Genomic DNA, 20291 nt, shown 5'->3' on the forward strand with positions numbered 1-20291 from the left:
TGAATTAATTATATCAGGCCCTGTAGCCAACTTGACTCCAGTTATTTCTGCAGTGACATTGAGGTAAAGGATAAGCAAGTATAGTAATGGATTGAAGGTAACTGAAGGAGCCTAATAATATACAAGCGTATGTTACACTTCTCTATAAATACTATTTGCAAAGTATTAGGGCTGTCAATCGATTAAAATATGAATCATGATTAATTGTATGATTGTCCACAGTTAATTGCGATTAATCGCAAATGAGTCACACATTTTTTACTTGTTCAAAATGTACCTTAGAGGGAGATCCAGATCCAGGTCCAGAAACCTTCACAGGTACTGCATTTAGCAAAAAAAATATGCTCAAATCATAACATGGAAAACTGCAGCCCAACAGGCAACAACAGCTGTCAGTGTGTCAGTGTGCTGACTTGACTATGACTTGCCCCAAACTGCATGTGATTATCATAAAGTGGGCATGTCTGTAAAGGGGAGAGAATATTGTAACTCAAGTGCTCTGAGGGATAACTAGACTTCTGCACCTCCTCATGGCTCTGTTTTCAGACTTTAAAAAATAGTTGTGTATCACAGCTGTTACTCTGCACTATATTCACTTTTAACAGTTTTCTTCATCTCCTTGTATTTTTATATCTGGTATATTTTTTTGTACTTTGTACTACTAACTTTTTTTTACTGCCTTTTTACTAACATGTTCGCACTACGGAACTGTGATGCTGGAAACTTGAATTTCCTCGGGATCAATAAAGTTACTATCCATCCATCTATAATATTGATTCATATTTGATCAGCGCTGCCTAGTTTGACCGTTTGGTCGGAATTCACGAGTGATTGACAGCCGGCTCTCATAAACAGTTGCTGGACAGCAGATCCCAGGTCAGCTCTGACTGCTTGACACAGAGGCACATGTTTTTTTTTTCAGGTTACCTGTTTCATGTACTACTATCAGGATATAGTGACGTTTAATAAAAAAATAACTAATCATATTTGCTCCAATCTCGCCTACTTCAGCTTCAATGCGTTATTATCGCTTTAACTTTGACATTCCTACAAAAATATTAACATCATACTAAATAACATGAATGCTGAATACTTCACTCTATCCACTGGAGGACACGCTTTTTCCCTCGTCAGCCTCCCCGCTAGTGGCACTAACCACCTCTCATACAGCGCAGAGTCTAACGTCACTTTAAATAGCCTCCCTCCTCCTCTCCTCTCTGCTAACCACCACTAACCATAATATCACTATATTGACCGACACATCCAAACTACCCGGCTACAACAAGCCGAGGCCCACTCAACTCAGACTTTTGAACAACCAGGAAAAGTGAAAAGGTAAACAGTTTAATCGACCACAAGAACAGGGATGTTTTAAAGAGAAAGTGCGACACAGTTTGTTGTTTGTTTGAGGAGAAATGAGGCGAAGCTGAGAGTTTATACAGAAGAAGAAGAGAAAAGGCGGCTCATCTGATGGCGAGAACTACATGAAACCCTCCTACACCGCTACACCAGGAACAAGGACGAGCAGCGGCTACAGAGGAGACATTTTGAGGACTTACATTACCTGATTACCTGCAGAGAAGAGAAGAGAGAGGTGAGTTTTCTGCTGCACCGTTAGCTAAGCGTTAACATGATGGACGTGTCACAGTTCAGGTAGTAAAAAAAAAGCCTCTATCGTGTCTACTTCATATACTTCACAGCTATTTTTTTTTACACACAGAAACAGGAGGATTTATGTGAAGTTTTTAACATATAATTATATATATATCAAACTTTGCTGACGTGCTTTTTAACGTCAACTTAGAGCCAACTCGGTATTGATCCGTCGGAAGACTTTGAAGGGGACACCAGCTCATCAAAGTTGAAGCTAGCTAAACTAACAGGCCTCTTTCTCTCCTTCTCTCTCTCTCTTTCTTTGCTTGTTTCTGTCGGTGCTGTTTGTTCAGCGACACCGAGATAAGAGAGAGAAGGTCATGAAAGCTTTAACAAACAAACAAACCACAACTGCCACCCCAGAGGTAGTTTAAAACAGATTAAACACTCATTTAACATCGTTTTTAGGGCGCAGAATATGGAAAAAGTTTTTTTACGTAAGCTGGAGACGGCGCAAAGAAGAGGAGTGTCTCTTATTATTCATAATAATTATGGTTCCTGTGTAAAAACAAACATGTAAAGTGAGTTAGGAGGGTGTTGTGTAAACTTGTTGAAGCCTCCATCTTACTGTCTGTTCCGCTATGTCCGGGAGACTCCCCAGTTTGCGCCATTCATGCAGCCACTCCCTACCAGGAGGAGTTTACGCAAACAGCGTAGAGTGACTGTGTGGCTGACACAGACTGGCTGAACTTTGAATGGTGACTACCAACCACTGCAGCTGAAATCATTCCCTCCAGCTCCACTTAAAGGTCCCATATCATGCTCATTTTCAAGTTCATACTTGTATTTTGTGTTTCTACTAGAACATGTTTACATGCTGTAATGTTAAAAAACAACTTTATTTTCCTCATACTGTCAGCCTGAATATACCTGTATTCACCCTCCTGTCTGAAACGCTCCGTTTTAGTGCATTTCCACGGAATTGCAACAGTATTGCGTTGCTAGGCAACAGCTTGGGTCCATGTTTACTTCCTGTCAGTTGATGACATTCCCATACACTGCAACCAGGAAATAAACTGGGACACATTTATAATGTTTATGTTTAAAACTGCGTAAAGGGTCTAAATATTGTATATTTGTGACTTCACAAATGGGCAGAAATCCTGACAGCTTGTTTCAAATGCAGAGTTTCTGAATATGGGCTGTGTGTATTTCCCTGTGGATTGAGCGTTTCGATACTTTCACAGTATTTCTAAAGGACTTAAGCCTGCTTTATAATAAAAAAAACATGGAAATGTAACTTTTTTATTATATGTCCCCTTTAATAAGAAGACTGAGAGGAGACTATCTGACATTATTTTAGATATTAGATATGAGTCATTCTTTTGTTGTCCTGCTGTTGGCAAGTCAAGTTAGTTTTTATCTTATTAGCCTCTAAAATAATGTCAGATATGGAGGTTTTTATTGGACTTTATTAGTTGTAATCCACAGAAGACATTCCACAAATGTGTTTTCTAAAATGTCTCTTTTGATAGTAACGTTTTTAAAAAAAAATGTATACATTTTATTGAACAAATTCAAATTTGCAAACAACATGACTCATAGATCATTGCATTCAAGTAAAAGGACAAGGTGCATACAGAACAAGAACAAATCAAATATGTAAAATTATACATGAAAATAATAATAAATGAAATTAAGGGCTATAGGGCTGTATACCTGTAATTCATATTCTTCTGTTATGCTAAGAACTTTCAATGCATTTTTGTTTTTCATGACTTCAAGGGATTTTATGTAAGAAAGAAACTGAGAATGAAACACATTAAACCTAGGTTTCACTTTCATATACTTTTTCCAAGAATGAGAATGTTACTCACCAGAAAGTCATCTTTTTTTTAAAATGTCATATTATTTTGTACAGTGTTTGCATGTCGTATAATCTCTGATTTTGTGAGATACTATTTTTGAGTGTCCACTGTGTCCACTGGTTTATTATCCCGATCTATATGGAAGTTTTTATTGGACTTTATTAGTTGTAATCCACAAATGTGTACCATGATCTTCAAATATTTCACTATCCACAAACATGTGTTTTTGCATTTGTGGATTACAACTATTATCTACAGATCTGCTGCAGTACCAATTGAACAAAATTACGTAAACAAACAGGAGGGAACTTTGCATGGTGACTACAACACTGCAGCAGCTGAAATCATGACCTCCAGCTTCACTTATAAGAAGACTGACTATGGACTCAGTCACTCCCAAATCATATTACACAACAAAATACTGTATATGGTTTTAAAAAAACACTAAAAGAGCATTACTTAAGAAGACTCCAGCTTCACTTATAAGAAGACAGAGAGGGGACTATCTGACTATGCAAGTTTTTATTGGACTTTATTAGTTTGTTTGTTTGTTTATTAAGATCTCCATTAGCCATTGCATAGCAGCAGCTATTCTTCCACATAGTTTACATGGTGACAATACAAAAATACACATTCAAACTACTACTACTACTAATAATAATAATACATTTTATTTATATAGCGCTTTTCTAAAAACTCAAAGACACTTTACATAGATAAAAAGATCATAAAACAAGAACATCATAAAAAAGATATAAAACACAATATTAATATCACATTTAAAGCAGTTCTAAAAAGGTGAGTTTTGATTAGTGATTTGAATGTGGACAGGTTAGTGCAGTCTCTGATGTGTTTGGGGAGTGAGTTCATCATACACTAACACCTGCAGCAGCATGCCGTGTGGAATAATTGTGTGTATCTGTACTAAAGGATAGTTTTTTATAAAAAATAGTCTTTGTTGTTATAACATTCTTAATGAAAACCATCAATGAATACAACAATATTAGTATTAGTTGTAATCCACAGAAGACATTCCACAAATGTGTACCATGATTTCCAAATATTTCACTATCCACAAACATGTATTTTTGTATTTGATGATTACAACCAGGACTTGAAATTAACTTTTTTCACTGCCTGCCACTGTGGCAGGTAAGTATTTTTTTTGTCTGCCACTTTTGAAATCTATGCGCCAAATGAAGGAATAACATTTTATATCTGGTGTAATTCAACGTTCGATATATTGTACATGAAAAACATTATATACATGTTAAACTACAGTGTTCAAATTACACCGTTGCTTCCAGGGGAGCCCTGTTTCTGGGAGGTGGGAGGGTACTGTAGCCTACACAGTGCTGTACTGTACTTTGTTATTGTCATCTGTAGTGGTTATTTGCATAAAAACACACAATTCAAAAGATTACCAACCAACACTGCAGCTGAAATAATCACCTTCAGCTTCACTTATAATAAGAAGACTGAGAGGGGACTATCTGACTATGGAAGATTTTATTAGACTTTATTAGTTTGTTTGTTTGTTTGTTTATTAAGATCCTCATTAGCTTTTGCATAGAATAGAAAGCTTTATTGTCATTGTATTAAATACAACGAGATTCACAGTTGCCACTTCTGGTCTGTGCTTTAAAACAAATGCTTCACAAGACTAAAGGAGGCAGATAAAACATATAACAGGTAAAAACACACACAGTTATAAAGCAAATAAAACAGGTAAAGTAGATGTAATAAATAAATATAAACAGAAGTGTTACACTAGAAGTATAAAATATAAAAATAGATGTAATGTAAACAGGTAATTGCACTTGTAAAATAGGTAGGGTACATGTAATAAATAAAATGTAAACAAACATGTATTTGTGGATTACAACTACTATCTACAGATCTGCTGCGCTACCAATTGGACAAAATTACGTAAACAAATAGGAGGGAAGTTGCAAATCTCATGTGACCCATACATCCACAGGGAGCGATCTGCAAATGTGCAAATATCATTCCAGGTGTAGAAATAGATGCACAAATGCGTACATATCATTTTACATGTAAACCTTAAAATACGTATTTACGTAGTAAGATATGCGTATTTGCAAATCGTCCTTTATTTTTGTGGATGTGACTTTACACAACACAAATGCATTTTGTGGATGGTGAAATATTTGTGGAATGTTTTCTTTGGATTACAACAAATAAAGTCCAATAAAAACTTCCATATCTGACATTATTTTAGATATTAGATGCGAGTCATTCTTTTGTTGCGTCCTGTTGGCAAGTAAAGTCAGTTTTTTATCTTATTAGCCTCCAAGGACTTTGCAGTCTGTACAACATGAGACAGCCTTCAAGGTTTTATTAAAGAAAAAAAACTCTTAAAGGAGCAGTCCACCTATTTTTACACATGAAACATTCAGGGTTATCTTACCTGGGCTTGAGGCTTAAAAACTTTAAAGGTGCCTCTTGTAATTTTGGAGCATTTTGAAACCTGTATTGTTTACATACATGTCTAATCCAATAGCTATTTTTACTGGTTCATTTTTGCATATCTGCCTTCGCCCAATGCCAGCTGGGACCGGCTCCAGCCTCCCCCCCGCAACCCTGAACAGGATAAGCGGTTACAGATAATGGATGGATGGATGGATTTTTGCATATCTGGGCGCATTACCACCACTTTTTACATGGGCTTACATGGAACACTCGGTTCTGATTGGTCAATCACAGCATTATATGGTATGTTATTTCTCTATAGCACATGTCAGACTCTGTCGGGGTTTCTTTCACAACGATGACCGGCTCGCTGTACATTATCCCTTACTTGTAGAGATTAGTGTTGAATTATTGTCAGGTGTGTGTATTGCATCATCCTGTGCTCAAACCTGCACATACTACCTTTAACAGGTAGTCCATCTTATAAGGCCTTGACACACTAAGCTGACGGTCGGCCAGTTTGTGGCCGTCGGCCAGTTTGTGGCCGTCCGTGAGCGTCCGTCGGCCTGTTTTTTTCTATGTGTCCCGCGCCGTTGGCTCTAGTCTGATTGTTTCTGAGTTTTTTTTGGCTGATTTAGCATGTTTAATCGGCGGTGGTGACGCCCATTGGTGAGAGAAATCACGAGTAAAGTCATGAGGGGACACACACAAGGCTCTTCTCATTTTTCATCTTCATCTTATCTGATCATTCCAATACACAGACATGGCAGTCTGGAATGAAGCGAAGTGGTGAGTGAGAGTGGTGTGAAAATGGTCGGCAAACGCAATTTTGTTTCATGTACGTATCATAACAACGGCCTGTATATCCGCGTCCTCGGTTCCCCTTTGGAATGACAAATACAGACTGCCGCCGTTTGCTGGCAGGGAGAGTTATTTCATCCCACGCAGGCGCAGAACGAACGTGGTAGTTGGCCGTCGGCTCTTGTTTTTGCGGTGTGTTCAAGTGCAACTTTTTGGCAGCGACAAAGGTGACGTGAGGCGACTCAACGGGCGGCCTTCGTCGCCGCTATAGCTCTTTGATGTAGGGTTCGTGTGTTTGGGTCTTTAAACTGGCTTGACCCAGACTAGGGAATAAATGTCAACTAGGGTTATGTCAACCTCCGCTGCACAAACATTGACCATTCTTTTTTTTTTATCTTTTAACCTTTTACCTGGTTAAAAAAGAGGAACCTCATTAAGAGCAACAGAGTAGTGGGGAATCCATTTTTTCTAGGATGGACAGAAGACATACAATAGATGTTGTATAAGCAGCATACACAGAAATAAATAATGTGAAGAAATATAATCGAAGCTTACGGCTCAGAGAAGACATTGAGCAACGTTTATATGAGGGCTCAAGGGGCAAGGATGCCATTCACACAGGTAGGAGAGGGAAGAGATGATAAGAGAGGGTGAAGCAGACAACAAATAATGTGAGATCAATTATTATACACAAGGGTGGACTGTAGATAGACAGCAGGGAGCATTGCAACTGTCTTTCTAGTACAGTACATACTGTTGCTGAGATTTGAGGAGGGAAATGTGAATTATCATTAAAATTAAGTGATGGTGAAGTCACTCTTCTTGGTGCCTGTCCAAAAACACCACTCCTGTTCATGGACACTAAACCATCGGTGCCAAAGTAGCACAGTGCACTTTAGTCTCTCCAAACACCGTCATCATGACGTTGGATGAAATGTGCATGCACTAGCTGAGTGGTGAGTGATGATACTGGATTAAATGTTAGTAAAGCCAGAGAACAGTTAGAGGATAATACAACAAACCAATTAAAGGTGCTATATACGATATCCAGAGCATTAATTTAGCATCAAACAACATAAAGATATAGAGGAGTAATGTCTACCTGAGCAGAGAATGAAGTCTCTCACCCTCTGTGTGTGTGTGTCGTAATCCGAGCTTCTCTGTGCTTTGTTGACATCGCCGGGCCGGCAGCGCATGATATTAGTGCATCATGTGAGCTTGCCCCACTGGCTAGCTCATGGCTGCCGGTCTGCACTGCGCTCCTATGGCGGTAACAGCTGATAACGCCGTTGCGGAAGTGTAGCACCCACCCTCCAGTTCCCCTCTGTCAGCACTGTTACCATTGATTCACAAATAGAGCTTGCAGGAGCACATGCCTGTTGTTATGTCTCCAAGTGGAATAGCATTAATCTCCAGAATGTGCTCTTTTTTTTAATCAATAATCATTCATTGGAAGGTTTAATCTAAGCTGTATACACCAGTCTACTGGCCTTATCTGTTACACTTCATACTGGATGATCCGTCAACATAGCTTTGCCAACAAAATGAAGTTTACTTTAGCTTGCAGCAGTTGCACCGGCCAAACCGCCGGTGTCTGACCTGTTCTTCTGCCAACTATTGATCTCCTCCAGTCAGTAAAGTCCTGAGGGAATCATACAGCAGCAGGAGCCGACGCTGTACTGTTAAACTTTATTATTAGAAAACGTATGTATGGCCCCAAGGTTGGTTTCCAGTTCCCCCTGTTAGACAGAAAAAAAACGCCCGTTTGTTCAACCAAATCCCAAAACGTCACTCCAGGACTGAATACAAAACTTGCACGAATTAACATATTTACGCTCTGTGTTCTCTGTTTGAAGCATTGAAAAGACTTAACATGTTCTGTTGGTGGAGACATTAAGATAAGTTAGAAGAAGTGTCTAATTCAGTGACAGTTTTGTGGGATAAATGAGTTAATGATAGATTGATTTAATGATAGATTGCTGACATGAGGGGTGACAAACGGGAGGCAGCGGGTTCACTAACATCCCCACTTACTGATTAACTTTAAAAGACAGGACAAGTTGATATTTCACCGTTGTTGTTTCAAGGTGAGGAGATCCCATTGAAGTGAAACTCCTCTGCTAACAAAGGCAGTTTGAGTTACTATTCATTCATAGTAAGCTTGTGACGGGTTAAAGTCCACACACACACACACACAGGCCTTATCGAGGGGATCTGGCAGGAAACGTGTGACAACCGGAATTTCCCTTTTTGAATGATTTTCTTCAGAAAGACGTTCATACTATGACATAAAACTTTAACTGAGGAAACCGAGGTTGCATCAGTATTACGAGGTAATCTGATAGTCAAAATCAGCTGATCCGACATTGTAAAGTCCACAGGTTAATGTTCTATTGAGGAGATACCAGTGATTATAATAACACTAATGTCATCTCAGGTTGTTTGACTTCAGCTGCTGTTGCTGTTTCTGCACTCCAATAACAAAGCAGTAAAAAATGTCCGTGAGGCTGTACTGCTGTGACCTAAATGATAACGTTCGCTAATTAGCACTAAACCCAAAGTACAGCTGAGGCTGATGGCAATGTCATTCATTTTGCAGGTATTTTGTCAGAAATCAAAGGATTGGGCAAACTTGAATTTTGACCCGATGGCGGTGCTAGATGGAAGGGCAAGGGATCAAATAAGTGATTACGATTAATCCTTTGGGGACCCTTAATGTCTGTTTTAAGTTTTGTGACAATCCAACCAATGGTTGTTAAGATATTCAATTAAATGACAAAAAATGTCAAAACGGTGGCGCTAGATGAAAAATCAGAGGATCACCAGAGTCATTAGAATATATCTTCTTGGGGATCTTGAATGTATGTATATATGGCAATCCATCCAATAGTTGTCAAGATATTACGATAGACTGTATATAAAAAGTGGACGTAGTCACCGTGACATCACCCATTGGTTTGTGGTCGCCTCAAGTTCAGCATTTTGGTCACCAGCTTAGGTTTTTGCAACTAGAAGTAACACATGAGGTTGGAGCTAAGTACAACCGAACGCTGAATAACACATTTTGAGGCGACCAAAAAGTTATAATTAGCTTTCATGACCTGAAAACCCACTCAAGGGTTCATGGTGGTAGCAGCCTGTCAATCACAAGGTAGCCAAATCCCTAAAGCATCCCCTGCTTTATGGTGTATTTGACTCTAAATGGGACCATAATTTACTAAATGAACATCATGCTGAATTGAAGAAGACTTGAAACTAGCGATTGAGACCATAAACTCATGTTTACAATGTTTACTGAGGTAATAAATCAAGTGTGAAGTAGGCTCATCAGACCGATAGCCGATGGGTTCTGAGATTGACCAGTGTTCAGTGTTTTGCCCTGGCTTCCTGTGTAATTTTTAAAATACTGCTACTAGTTCATAAAGCACTTCGTGGTTTAGGATCAAAACACATCTCTGATCTGCTGCAACGTTATGAAAACAGGTCGACTTACTTTCCTCACCCGAGTCAAAACTACTAATTTAGAGATGCAGCATTCAGTTTTTATGCACCACATATCTCGAACAAACACATTTTTTTTTAATCTTAGATTTTCTTTTAAACTCATTAAAGCTCATTAAACTGATGTTTTTTCCTTGCTTTTTATTGCCTCACGCGTCTTTCACATCTCGTCTTAATATCTTTTTTTATTACTTGCGTAACGCATTTTGAATTGCTCTCTTGAAAGGTTCGATACAAATAGCCTTCTGTAGTTAACATCAAGTTTAATGTCTATATAATGTATGAAATATTGAATATCTGTGACTTAAAACAGCACAATTGTCTTGTTTAATAAGTTGTTTATAGAGGTTATAGTGGAGATTACACTCGGTTAACAGTAGGTATTATCGAGGAGTCATCTTTGTCAAGAGATTATCAGGGCGAGTGAGTAAATATGTCATCCTGCTACAGAAATTGTTTTTCCAAGGAGTGGAAATTGGTGCCAATCTGCAGTCTGTGTTGAAGCTCCAAATGAATTCTCCGCATAGGTTTTCTGATTGCATTGTGTGCAGCGTAGCAAAAACCCTCCCTTCATCATTGCTCTTCATCTGGAACAGGAAGTGCCCAGATGCGGCGCCTGTTGCAGATGCCCTGTGAGATTAATCACTACCAATCAATACTCATTCCTCTCAGCCCTCTCTGTTTCCTCTCCTTCCTCTCAGGATATTGTCACAGCTGAGAGAGTTGCTATATTTATCTAAGGGGAAATCTGAATGGAGATCACCGAGCTGACAAAAACTTTTTTATTACCGGTCTTAATTTCCTTCCACATGATACAAAAAAACATCCATTTTTTCCCCCCCCGTTTCATCTTTTAGGATGACTTCGCTGTACGATAAGATATGGGCGGACTGGATTTGGTTTCCTGAAGGCCACGGCTGGGCTGACCTGACGGACCACGACGGCCAGGTTTTCCCTAAAACATCGGATCTGTGGGCCACTATACCCATCGCACTCTGCTTCCTGGTCATCAGACAGATATTTGAGAGGTGAGTCATCACCAGCGGTGTTTGTTTATGATGTGTCACAGCATCCTTTGCCTGTTAATCTCTATCTCTCTGCCTGTCTGATTTGCATGTTTATTCCTAATGTGAGATGATGTGTTTGTAAGCAGTGTTTTCCTCTTTCCAGGACAGTAGCGACTCCTTTTGCCTCCCTATTGGGAGTGAGTGACAAGCAGCGCGTTCGTGCTCCTACAAATCCCATCCTGGAGTCCCATTTCCGCAGCACTTCAAAGCATCCCACACAGGTAATGATCCTGCATACTTTAGGAAACCAGCACTGCTTCATACAGATTGAGTGTCTTCTGGCGATAGCACAGCTTGAGCCTAATTATAGAATTCAGAGATGTTTGAGGTGTAAATGGACGAGAATGATAGAAATATATCATGTATCCTCACACCCAAGCGTTATGTAACCAGTCATCATTTTATTACTCCTGACTCTCTTTTCCTTGTCCTGCTTTTGTTGCCAGAGCTCCGTAGAGAGTTTAAGCAAACAGGCGGGCTGTTCGGTGCGACAGGTCCAGAGGTGGTTCAGGCGGCGGAGAAACCAGGACCGACCCAACAAGCTCAAAAAGTTTCGGGAAGCAAGGTAGCTAAACATCTTCAGCCAGACATCAAATACATCCTCAACCACAGCTGTGGACTTGAGTCACATGACTTGGACTCAAGTCACAAATTTGACGACTTGGACTTTAACACCAGTGACTCGTGACTTCAATGGACTTGAGCCCTTTAGCTTGAAAATACTTGATACCTTCTGCCAAAGATTAAAAAGTATATCAACGTGAGAGTGGGCAAATATGCTGCTTTATGCAAATGTATGTATATATTTATTATTGGAAATCAAGTAACAACACAAAACAATGACAAATATCATCCAGAAACCCTCACAGGTACTGTGTTTAGCATAAAAATATGCTCAAATCATAACATGGCAAACTGCAGCCCAACAGGCAACAACAGCTGTCAGTGTGTCAGTGTGCTGACTTGACTATGACTTGCCCCAAACTGCATGTGATTATCATAAAGTGGGCATGTCTGTAAAGGGGAGACTCGTGGGTACCCATAGAACCAATTTACATTCACATATCTTGAGGTTAGAGATCAAGGGACCCCTTTGAAATTGGCCATGCCAGTTTTTCCTCGCCAATATTTAGCGCAAGTTTGGAGCGTTATTTAACCTCCTACTTGCCGAGCTAGTATGACATGCTTAAATGGATTCCTTAGGTCTTTTTAGTTTCATATAATACCACTATCTTCTAGAGTTAAAACTCAGCCCGGTACAACCTCCGGTACATCAATTGCGTTAACTTTGACAGTCTTAGTTTATTTACTTTTGGAGAGATCCTTTATTGATTTTTTCTTTTTTTTTTTTCTTCTTCGGAAGAGGACTTACTCTTGGAGAAATAACTGAACTGAACAAACTGAACAGAGATCCTTTATTTGTTAGGGAGCAGGATTTACTCGTGGCGGAAAAAACTGAACTGAACTGTTGTTTATTGCTGAAACCCCAGAAAGTGGTGTTTTTTAGTTGAAACCAGTTTGTTTGAACCAGTCCAACAGCATCCAATCAAGTTGCAGGATTGAACCAGGAAGAACTAACAAGACGTTACTGAGCGCCAGTTTCTTAAAATGGCATTACATTTGGTGAAGAGCACAGTATGACTTGTTTAGGACTCAAATTTCAAAGTTTAGGACTTGGGACTTGTCTCGGGATTGACTTGGGTGCAAAGACGTGAGACTTATTTTTGACTTGCAAAACAATGACTTGGTCCCACCTCTACCCCCAACCCATTGTCTGTCTCTTCTTCTAATCTGCCTGCTTTTAATAGCCTGCTTTGAATCACAAAGTAGATGTACACCGTCAAGGAATCAGTCCGAGAAGGAAAAATCACTCCTAGGTAGTGAATGGACATTGCTTTATTTTAAGGGGTCGCTGTGGCTGTTGTTTAAAGCTTTGGTGCTAGTTGCTATTACAGAACATCCATCCATCCATCCATCCATCCATCCATCCATCCATCCATCCATTATCTGTAACCGCTTATCCCATTCGGGGTCGCAGGAGGGCTTGAGCAGATCTCAGTTGACATTGGGCGAAGGCGGGGTATTACAGAACATCAGAAACATTTTAATCATACTGTATTGAAGTGTCCCATGGTGCATCGATGTCTATTTCGTCATCAGTGTTTTGGCTTTCAACACTGACACACCGCACCCACACACAACAAACCTTTCCCTGTGTCTCAAACCCCAAAAGCTTTGTGCCATTGTTTGATCGTTGTTTGTGTACAAGCGGGATGTTGTGTTTTTGTGCCGTCTGTTGTGATGTTTAATTTGAATGGGATTTCTGAGACCGCTGTGCATTCTCTTACAGTTGGAGATTTACGTTTTACCTTCTTGCTTTCTTTGCTGGCCTGGCAGCCCTTATTGATGTGAGTACCGTGTCGGAATCACTCATCGTTGTCACAATACGCAAAAAAATCACTACATGTCATTTTGTGAAATTTATCCATGAGATAGACCCTAGTCATTACTGGAAACCTATTTATTATTGATCAACTTTTGTCACCCCGACTTGTTTCTCCTTCAGAAAAATAAAGGAGGATATGTTTGCTACTAATGGTATAAATGTGGGACATTTGAATTTTGACATTTGTAACCGTAGCGGACACGCTGTTAGATGCCACACAAACATTGTTTTCCACTTTGTTGTTGTTTGGTGTTTGTGCATGAGAGTGTCTGTGGTGTCGTGTGGGACACTTAACCCTCATTAATATTGAGTATCCATCACTCCTCAGAAACCATGGTTTTATGATATGAAGCAGGTGTGGGATGACTTCCCGAAAATGGTAAGTTGGAACGTCTCTCCTTTCATTAAAGGGATAGTTCGGGTGTTGTGAAGTCGGGGTTGTGTGATGTACTTATCCATAGTCGGTGTATTACCTACTGTGGATGATGTTTGGAGAGGTACCGCACAGGAGCAAAGCAATGTACTGCTGTGGACGGGGACGGCAATAAAACGTTTTTTAGCCACCTAAAAGAAAGGCCCACCTGAAAAAATCAATATCAGTTGAAGTGTACGCTATATTTCGAATATTTTTGCCACTTTATCTTGCCGTCAGACAGCCCTTTTCAAAGCTGTTTTCTATGCACTCATTAAGGCAACCAAAAAACTGTAATTTTACCTCACAGAACACAGGAGTTGCTGGTCTACTTCTGCCTCGATCAGCCAGTTTGTTTGTGTTATTGTATGACTTTCGGAGCCGAACTAACCAAAGTTACACAATAACAAAAAAACAAACTAACCGATTGAGGCAGTGGTAGACCAGCAACTCTTCTGTTCTGTGAGGTAAAATTACTGGGGTTTTTTTTTTCAACGGAATCTGGTGGCTTTGGCGAGAGCAAAGATAATGACTTCAGTTTCCTGTTGGAAACATAGACTATATAGCTCTCTCACGGCAAGGTAAACCGGTGAAAATATTCTAAATATAGCGTACACTTAAACTGATATTGATTTTTTTTTAGAGGCAAGCTTTTCTTTTAGGTGTTTTAAAATATGTTTTGCTGCTGGCCCCGTCCACAGCAGTACATTGCTTTGGTTCCATGCAGTAACTCCTGTCTGCTTCTCCAAACTATGGGCGTGCTGACTGTCATCTACTGTAGGTAATACACTGACTATGGATAAGTAGCTCATACAACCCCACTTCAAAACACCCAAACTATCCCTTTAAGAACAGATTTAAATATTTTCACATCACATAATACATACAGATAAAATGATTGGTGGCATGATACTCTTTAACAGCCTTTTTCTTCCTCTTCTCTTCCAGCCACTGTTGCCTTCACAGTACTGGTACTACATGATCGAACTAGGCTTCTATGTCTCGCTGCTTTTCAGCATAGCATCGGATGTCAAACGTAAGGTAAGTGAGCTGTCTCCTTAACTTTGTTATCCCCGTGTGTGCGCACTGTAAAGCCCCTCAGAAACCTCCCATCAGGAGGCATCGCTCACGGAGTGCATGAAATAATGAGAATGATCTGTTGTGCTGGTAGTGTATTTTGAGGTTTGGATATTGATTTCCCCATTAAGATGTCCTGCGTTGTATTGAGTGGAGCTGTCAGCTTTCAGAGCGGCCATTAAAGATAATGTTCAAGCTCCGCTCGTTCGTTCTGCATTGTCAGTTTGGTAAAGTCAGAGTGAGTGAGCAACAAACTAAAACCGTGTCTCCAGTCGGGGAAGTTGCATCAGGACGGTGCCCTGTGAGTTAATGTGCAACCGGAGCTCTGTGGGGAATCGCACTGCGGAGAGACAGATTGACCGTTTTGTCCACAGGTCTAAACTCTGTTGTGAGAGGTGGCAGACCTTTGAGCCTGCCACCTCTGTGCCAGCTCTTGTTTTATAACACAAACACAAGGAGCTAATCTTTTAAACCAACTGTTCTCTGGACTTTTCCGGTGATCCTGTGTTGAAATCAGCCCTCTTACCGTGACGATTAATTTTGCAACATTTTGTTAAGTTCCTGTTTTTTTTGTTTCTGTATATGGATCATTTTTTTATAACTGTGAAGCCATATAATCTGCCATGTGCGGAGAGTTAATCATTTGTCAATCCAATGTTGATCAGAACACGCTGTCGATTAGTGACCGATCTTTACAACTCGATCAATAAGTGACCAAATGGTGTTGGATATTGTTTTTTAAACCATCTCTGCCTCTCTGTTTTTGTTTTTTTTTTCTTTCTCCCCAGGATTTCAAAGAGCAGATAATTCACCATGTAGCCACCATCTCACTCATCAGTTTCTCCTGGCTGGTCAACTACATCCGGGCAGGGACTATGATCATGTTGGTGCATGATACCTCTGACTCTTTAATGGAGGTATGACAACGTGCTAATATGGCAGAAAAAAAAGTGGTGTTTCACTGATAAAAGTTTTTTTTTTATTCTATATATTAATTAGCTTCTTGATTTAAAGGAACACATATCATCATTTCACATATGAAGAACAGGGAATGCAAAATAATTTTATTAAAATCACACATCAGTATACATCACTAAAGCAACAAATGTGTTGCCCTCCCTCCGCTCTTCATAACATTTAGCCAAATAGCTTAATGATAATGTCGAGGTCAGAGCACTGTTTCACCTCACACAGCTCACTGTCTGCCCTCTAGAGGAGAATGCATGAAAAGGTGATCTCTCTCTCTCTCTCTCTTTCGCTGTCCTTTCATTCCAGTCAGCCAAAATGTTCAACTATGCAGGCTGGAGGAAAACCTGCAACTTTATCTTCACCGTGTTCGCTGCAGTTTTCATCGTCACCCGACTCGTCATCCTCCCCTTCTGGTAAAAGAAACCAAAACATGTTCCAACAACTGTTGCTGTAATGAGTCACTGATTTCGACATTAACACTTGCACATATTTGAGAAAAGCACAGTGTGTTTTTCTTTAAGCCTTTACACGGCTCCCAGGTATTTATGGAAATTTTGCAATTTGTGCATTTGAAAAAGAATAAATGGAAATGACAGAAATTTGAAAAAAAAGTTTACATATCTAAAAAAGGTTTTTATGCTTGACTCAGGTGCAAAGGCTGGCATATACAGAATGAAAACAAGAAGATGTGATAAAGGCTGATGGAAATTATAAACCTTAAAGAATCATGTTGCCAATATTTCTCATTGTCCATAAATCCCACGAAAAGACCAACACAAACAATGGATTTATCTCAACATTAAGTGTTATAGGCAAAGTCTGATAGAGCTTATTCCGTTGTGCCATAGAGCTTACATGTCTAAAAACTATTAGTAGCAGTGTTGGGAAGGTTACTTTTGAAATGTAATAGGTTACAGATTACTTTACTTCATCAAAGTAATGTAACTTGTTACATTTGATTTCTTTTCTAACACATGAACTGGGCAATAAAGCTGAAAAGAAAAGCTCCTAAAAACAAAAACTTAAACCAGGCACCGCACAACAGTTCTCAACACTGATTACTGTCAAACATTTATTAAATGTTCTTAAAATAACGTGAATTAAGATTAGATTAAGACAGAGCTACAGCATGAATGTTGTATTGTACAGAAGAGAATATATTCGGAATGTAACCCCTCTGTAATCGCCAACATTTTGATTAGTAAAGTAATTTAATTGCACTCTTGTTCTCAGTAACTGATTACAAATACTTTTATTTTGTAATTGAATAAAGTAACTCTGTTAGATGTAAGTAGGTACTCCCCAACGCTGACTATTAGTTATGACAAACATGGGCGCTGTAGTTTATTCTGAGTCAATCCCGCATACAAACACACCCAGAAAATGTACTGTTCAACCCTGATTGAGTAATGTCTGCTAAAAACTACAGTGCCCAGCTGCTTTAAGAAATAACTAAGCTTCTCTTTTTTTTCTTTTTTTATTTGTGACCCTTTTCTTTTTGGCTGACAATAAGAAAAATATAGAATAATACCAGTATCATCCTTTTATTATTGCAGTAAACACATTAATGTTATGCTGCCACTGTAACATGCCTCCACTCTAGAAAACCCTCCAAATGAAAAATGATCACAATAGCAGCTCAAAAGAGACAAATGCAATCTTGGACATTTCAGTTATGCAATATGATCATGTCTTCTTGAATATGTTTGGTAGATGATGGAACCGTGCACTTTATTTTGCAGAAATTGTATGAATTTTCTTAAAACTTGAGCAACAATTTAAATGGAAGTACAACAACAGACACATTGTGTACACTTCTGGCTCCTCTCAATGGGCTTTTGATGGCGACAGTACTGTAGGTGGCTCTGACTGGACTCTCTGTTCTGCCTTTGTCCTCTCGTCCAGGATCATATATACGACCGCGGTCTACCCCATGACCCTCTACACCCCCTTCCTCGGCTTCTTCTTCTTCAACGGGCTAATGCTGGTGCTGCAGGCCCTGCACATCTTCTGGGCCGTGCTCATCTTGCGCATGGTCGTGAAGTTCCTGCCAGGCAATGTATGTATGATCCGCCACTTTCGAATATATCACCCAACTGTGAGCAACGGTACAAATTGTATGTCTCGTTTCACCCGACAGGAGATTGTCGAGGACGAGCGGAGCGATAAAGAGGAGACGGAGTCGGAAGACGAGGACGAAGGTCGCGGGGAGAGAGAAAAGTTTAAGAACGGCCACGCGCAGAACGGCTACGCGCAGAACGGCTACGCTCTCCTCAACAACAACCACAGCAAGGCGGACTGATGGGACTGTGAGATGAGGCTGTGCGAGGAGTGACGACGGGCCCCTCACATGTGGCCGTCACCTGAAAGCCAAAGAACGGGAGCGTGGCATGTTGAAAGGTGCAACAGGCGGCAGCACACACACACACACACACACACACACACACTCTCATATCTTTACCCTCCTTTCTGAAACCCCCAAAGTGGATAATTTCCCTTTTCCGTGGATTACATTAAATTAAATGGAGAGACTGCGATGGAGAACCACAATGATCTGCTTAGCAACTAAGCAGCAGAGTGGTTATCACATTACACACACCTCTTCCTTTTTGCTTTTCGCTAAGATTTTGTGCTATTGACCCAAGTTGCCACATGCCAAATCTGCCTGCTTGTAGCTTTACGTTTGTGTCCCTGGAAGTGTTTTAAACAGACGCTGTGGTTAGGACGGGGGGCGCTCCCCTCCTGCACAGTCGGTTAAAACTCTCCCAAGTATTACCGCCCTTTAAAACCTGACTGATTTTTTGCTCTAAATAACCACACTGAAGTCAGTGACACGGTGAGGAGCTCTACAGTGTCTATTTCTATGGACCATAACCTGATTTAAGTCTATTTACTGAAGTATCAGTTAATAATACATTTGTGCGAGTGAGTTATTGCAGCTGCCAGTTTGTCACTTTTTCTAAAAAATATATCTGTTCTGATGTTTAAAACTAAATAATTGGAGGTAAATAATGTTTATTTTTAACAGTCTGAAAAAAGTGCAAGGAGGTGCTACATCTGCCACGTGTGTTGAAATGTGCCTTGTGTGGAAGTTTGTCTTAAAATGCTTTGCCTCTTCTGGGAAGCAGAACGCACAGAGATGATTTTTAAATGTTTTGTTTTGTTCAATATCTTTTTTTTTTTTAGTTGTATGATTTTATTTTTTGCTTTATTTGTTTTCAGTCCAGTCGACGGTTTAAATTTGGGAGCAATTTGTTGTGAGTGTGACCCAAACCAATCAGTAACTGTTTATGAATTCTTTATGGGCTGGAAGAGTCGATAGCATTTCCATTCAGTGTTTTCCCATCCATCCAAAGATGCACTTTATGGTTTCCTCTATAGATCAGCGTTGACTAAAATATCTTGTAAACAAGCTTAGTAATAGTGTTTCAACTCAAACCTGATTTCTTTTTAGCTATAGAGGGTATGATTTAAATTGTTTTCATATTTATTCTCATTATTATCTACCCATGATCTTCCTCTTTGTCAGAGTTTTGGTTCATTTTGTAAAAAGAAATTTAATGAAATCTTAAGTAAAGAGGTAAAAATGAAACACCAAAGTACGGTTTACATTTTGTACTACCTTGTCATTTGCAAGTGCCTTCATCATTTCAAGTGTTAATTGTAAAAAAAAAAAGATGTGTCCCTGTTTCTCTTTATTTCTGCTGTCTTTTGTTCCCGTCACATCCAATACTCCGTTGCACTGTAACGCTCTGGGCCTCTAACGTTCCTGTCTCGGCTCACAACGACCAATCACCTGCAGCTCCCCTCTCGAGAGCTTTGCTTCTTCAGAAAGGGTTTTTAATTCTGCACTCATGTGTTGCTGAGATGTAAAATCATAATGATGATGACGATAAAGAAAAATTGTGGATAACTATTCTGTGTCTTTTACAGTTTTTCTTCTTTTGGATCAGAATATGAAATTACTATTTAATATTCAAGGATGAAAGGATGAATGAAAGATGACTAACTAGGAAATTGCTGTTTAAGGTAGCTGAAAGTTGAAAACTATTAGTTGATTAATCGATTAGTCAATCAACTGAAAATTTATGTGATTTGATGATAAACTGAAAATTGGTTGGACA

At 39.6% G+C, this 20291-nt stretch overlaps 1 protein-coding gene across 1 annotated transcript; it reads left to right on the forward strand.

Annotated features, from left to right (window-relative positions):
• The first annotated feature begins 1216 nt into the window (after nucleotides 1–1216).
• On the forward strand, nucleotides 1217–20083 carry cers2a (ceramide synthase 2a). Its single transcript, XM_074613860.1, has 11 exons — nucleotides 1217–1594; nucleotides 11054–11224; nucleotides 11367–11484; nucleotides 11710–11828; nucleotides 13614–13671; nucleotides 14038–14088; nucleotides 15070–15162; nucleotides 15987–16115; nucleotides 16474–16580; nucleotides 18073–18226; nucleotides 18308–20083. The coding sequence occupies exons 2-11, from the start codon at nucleotides 11055–11057 to the stop codon at nucleotides 18467–18469; spliced, it is 1161 nt and encodes a 386-aa protein (XP_074469961.1). The 5' UTR covers nucleotides 1217–1594; nucleotide 11054; the 3' UTR covers nucleotides 18470–20083.
• Nucleotides 20084–20291: the final 208 nt, after the last annotated feature.

The sequence above is a fragment of the Sebastes fasciatus genome, chromosome 17 (genome assembly GCF_043250625.1).
Source record: "Sebastes fasciatus isolate fSebFas1 chromosome 17, fSebFas1.pri, whole genome shotgun sequence".
NCBI classification, from domain to species: Eukaryota; Metazoa; Chordata; class Actinopteri; order Perciformes; family Sebastidae; genus Sebastes; species Sebastes fasciatus.

Bases quoted from the DNA above. Each gene is read 5' to 3' on its own strand.
- cers2a (XM_074613860.1), top strand. From the start codon at position 11,055: ATGACTTCGCTGTACGATAAGATATGGGCGGACTGGATTTGGTTTCCT. The intron at 11,485-11,709 runs GTAATGATCCTG...TTTTGTTGCCAG, and splicing joins CTTCAAAGCATCCCACACAG to AGCTCCGTAGAGAGTTTAAG. The intron at 11,829-13,613 runs GTAGCTAAACAT...ATTCTCTTACAG, and splicing joins AAAAAGTTTCGGGAAGCAAG to TTGGAGATTTACGTTTTACC.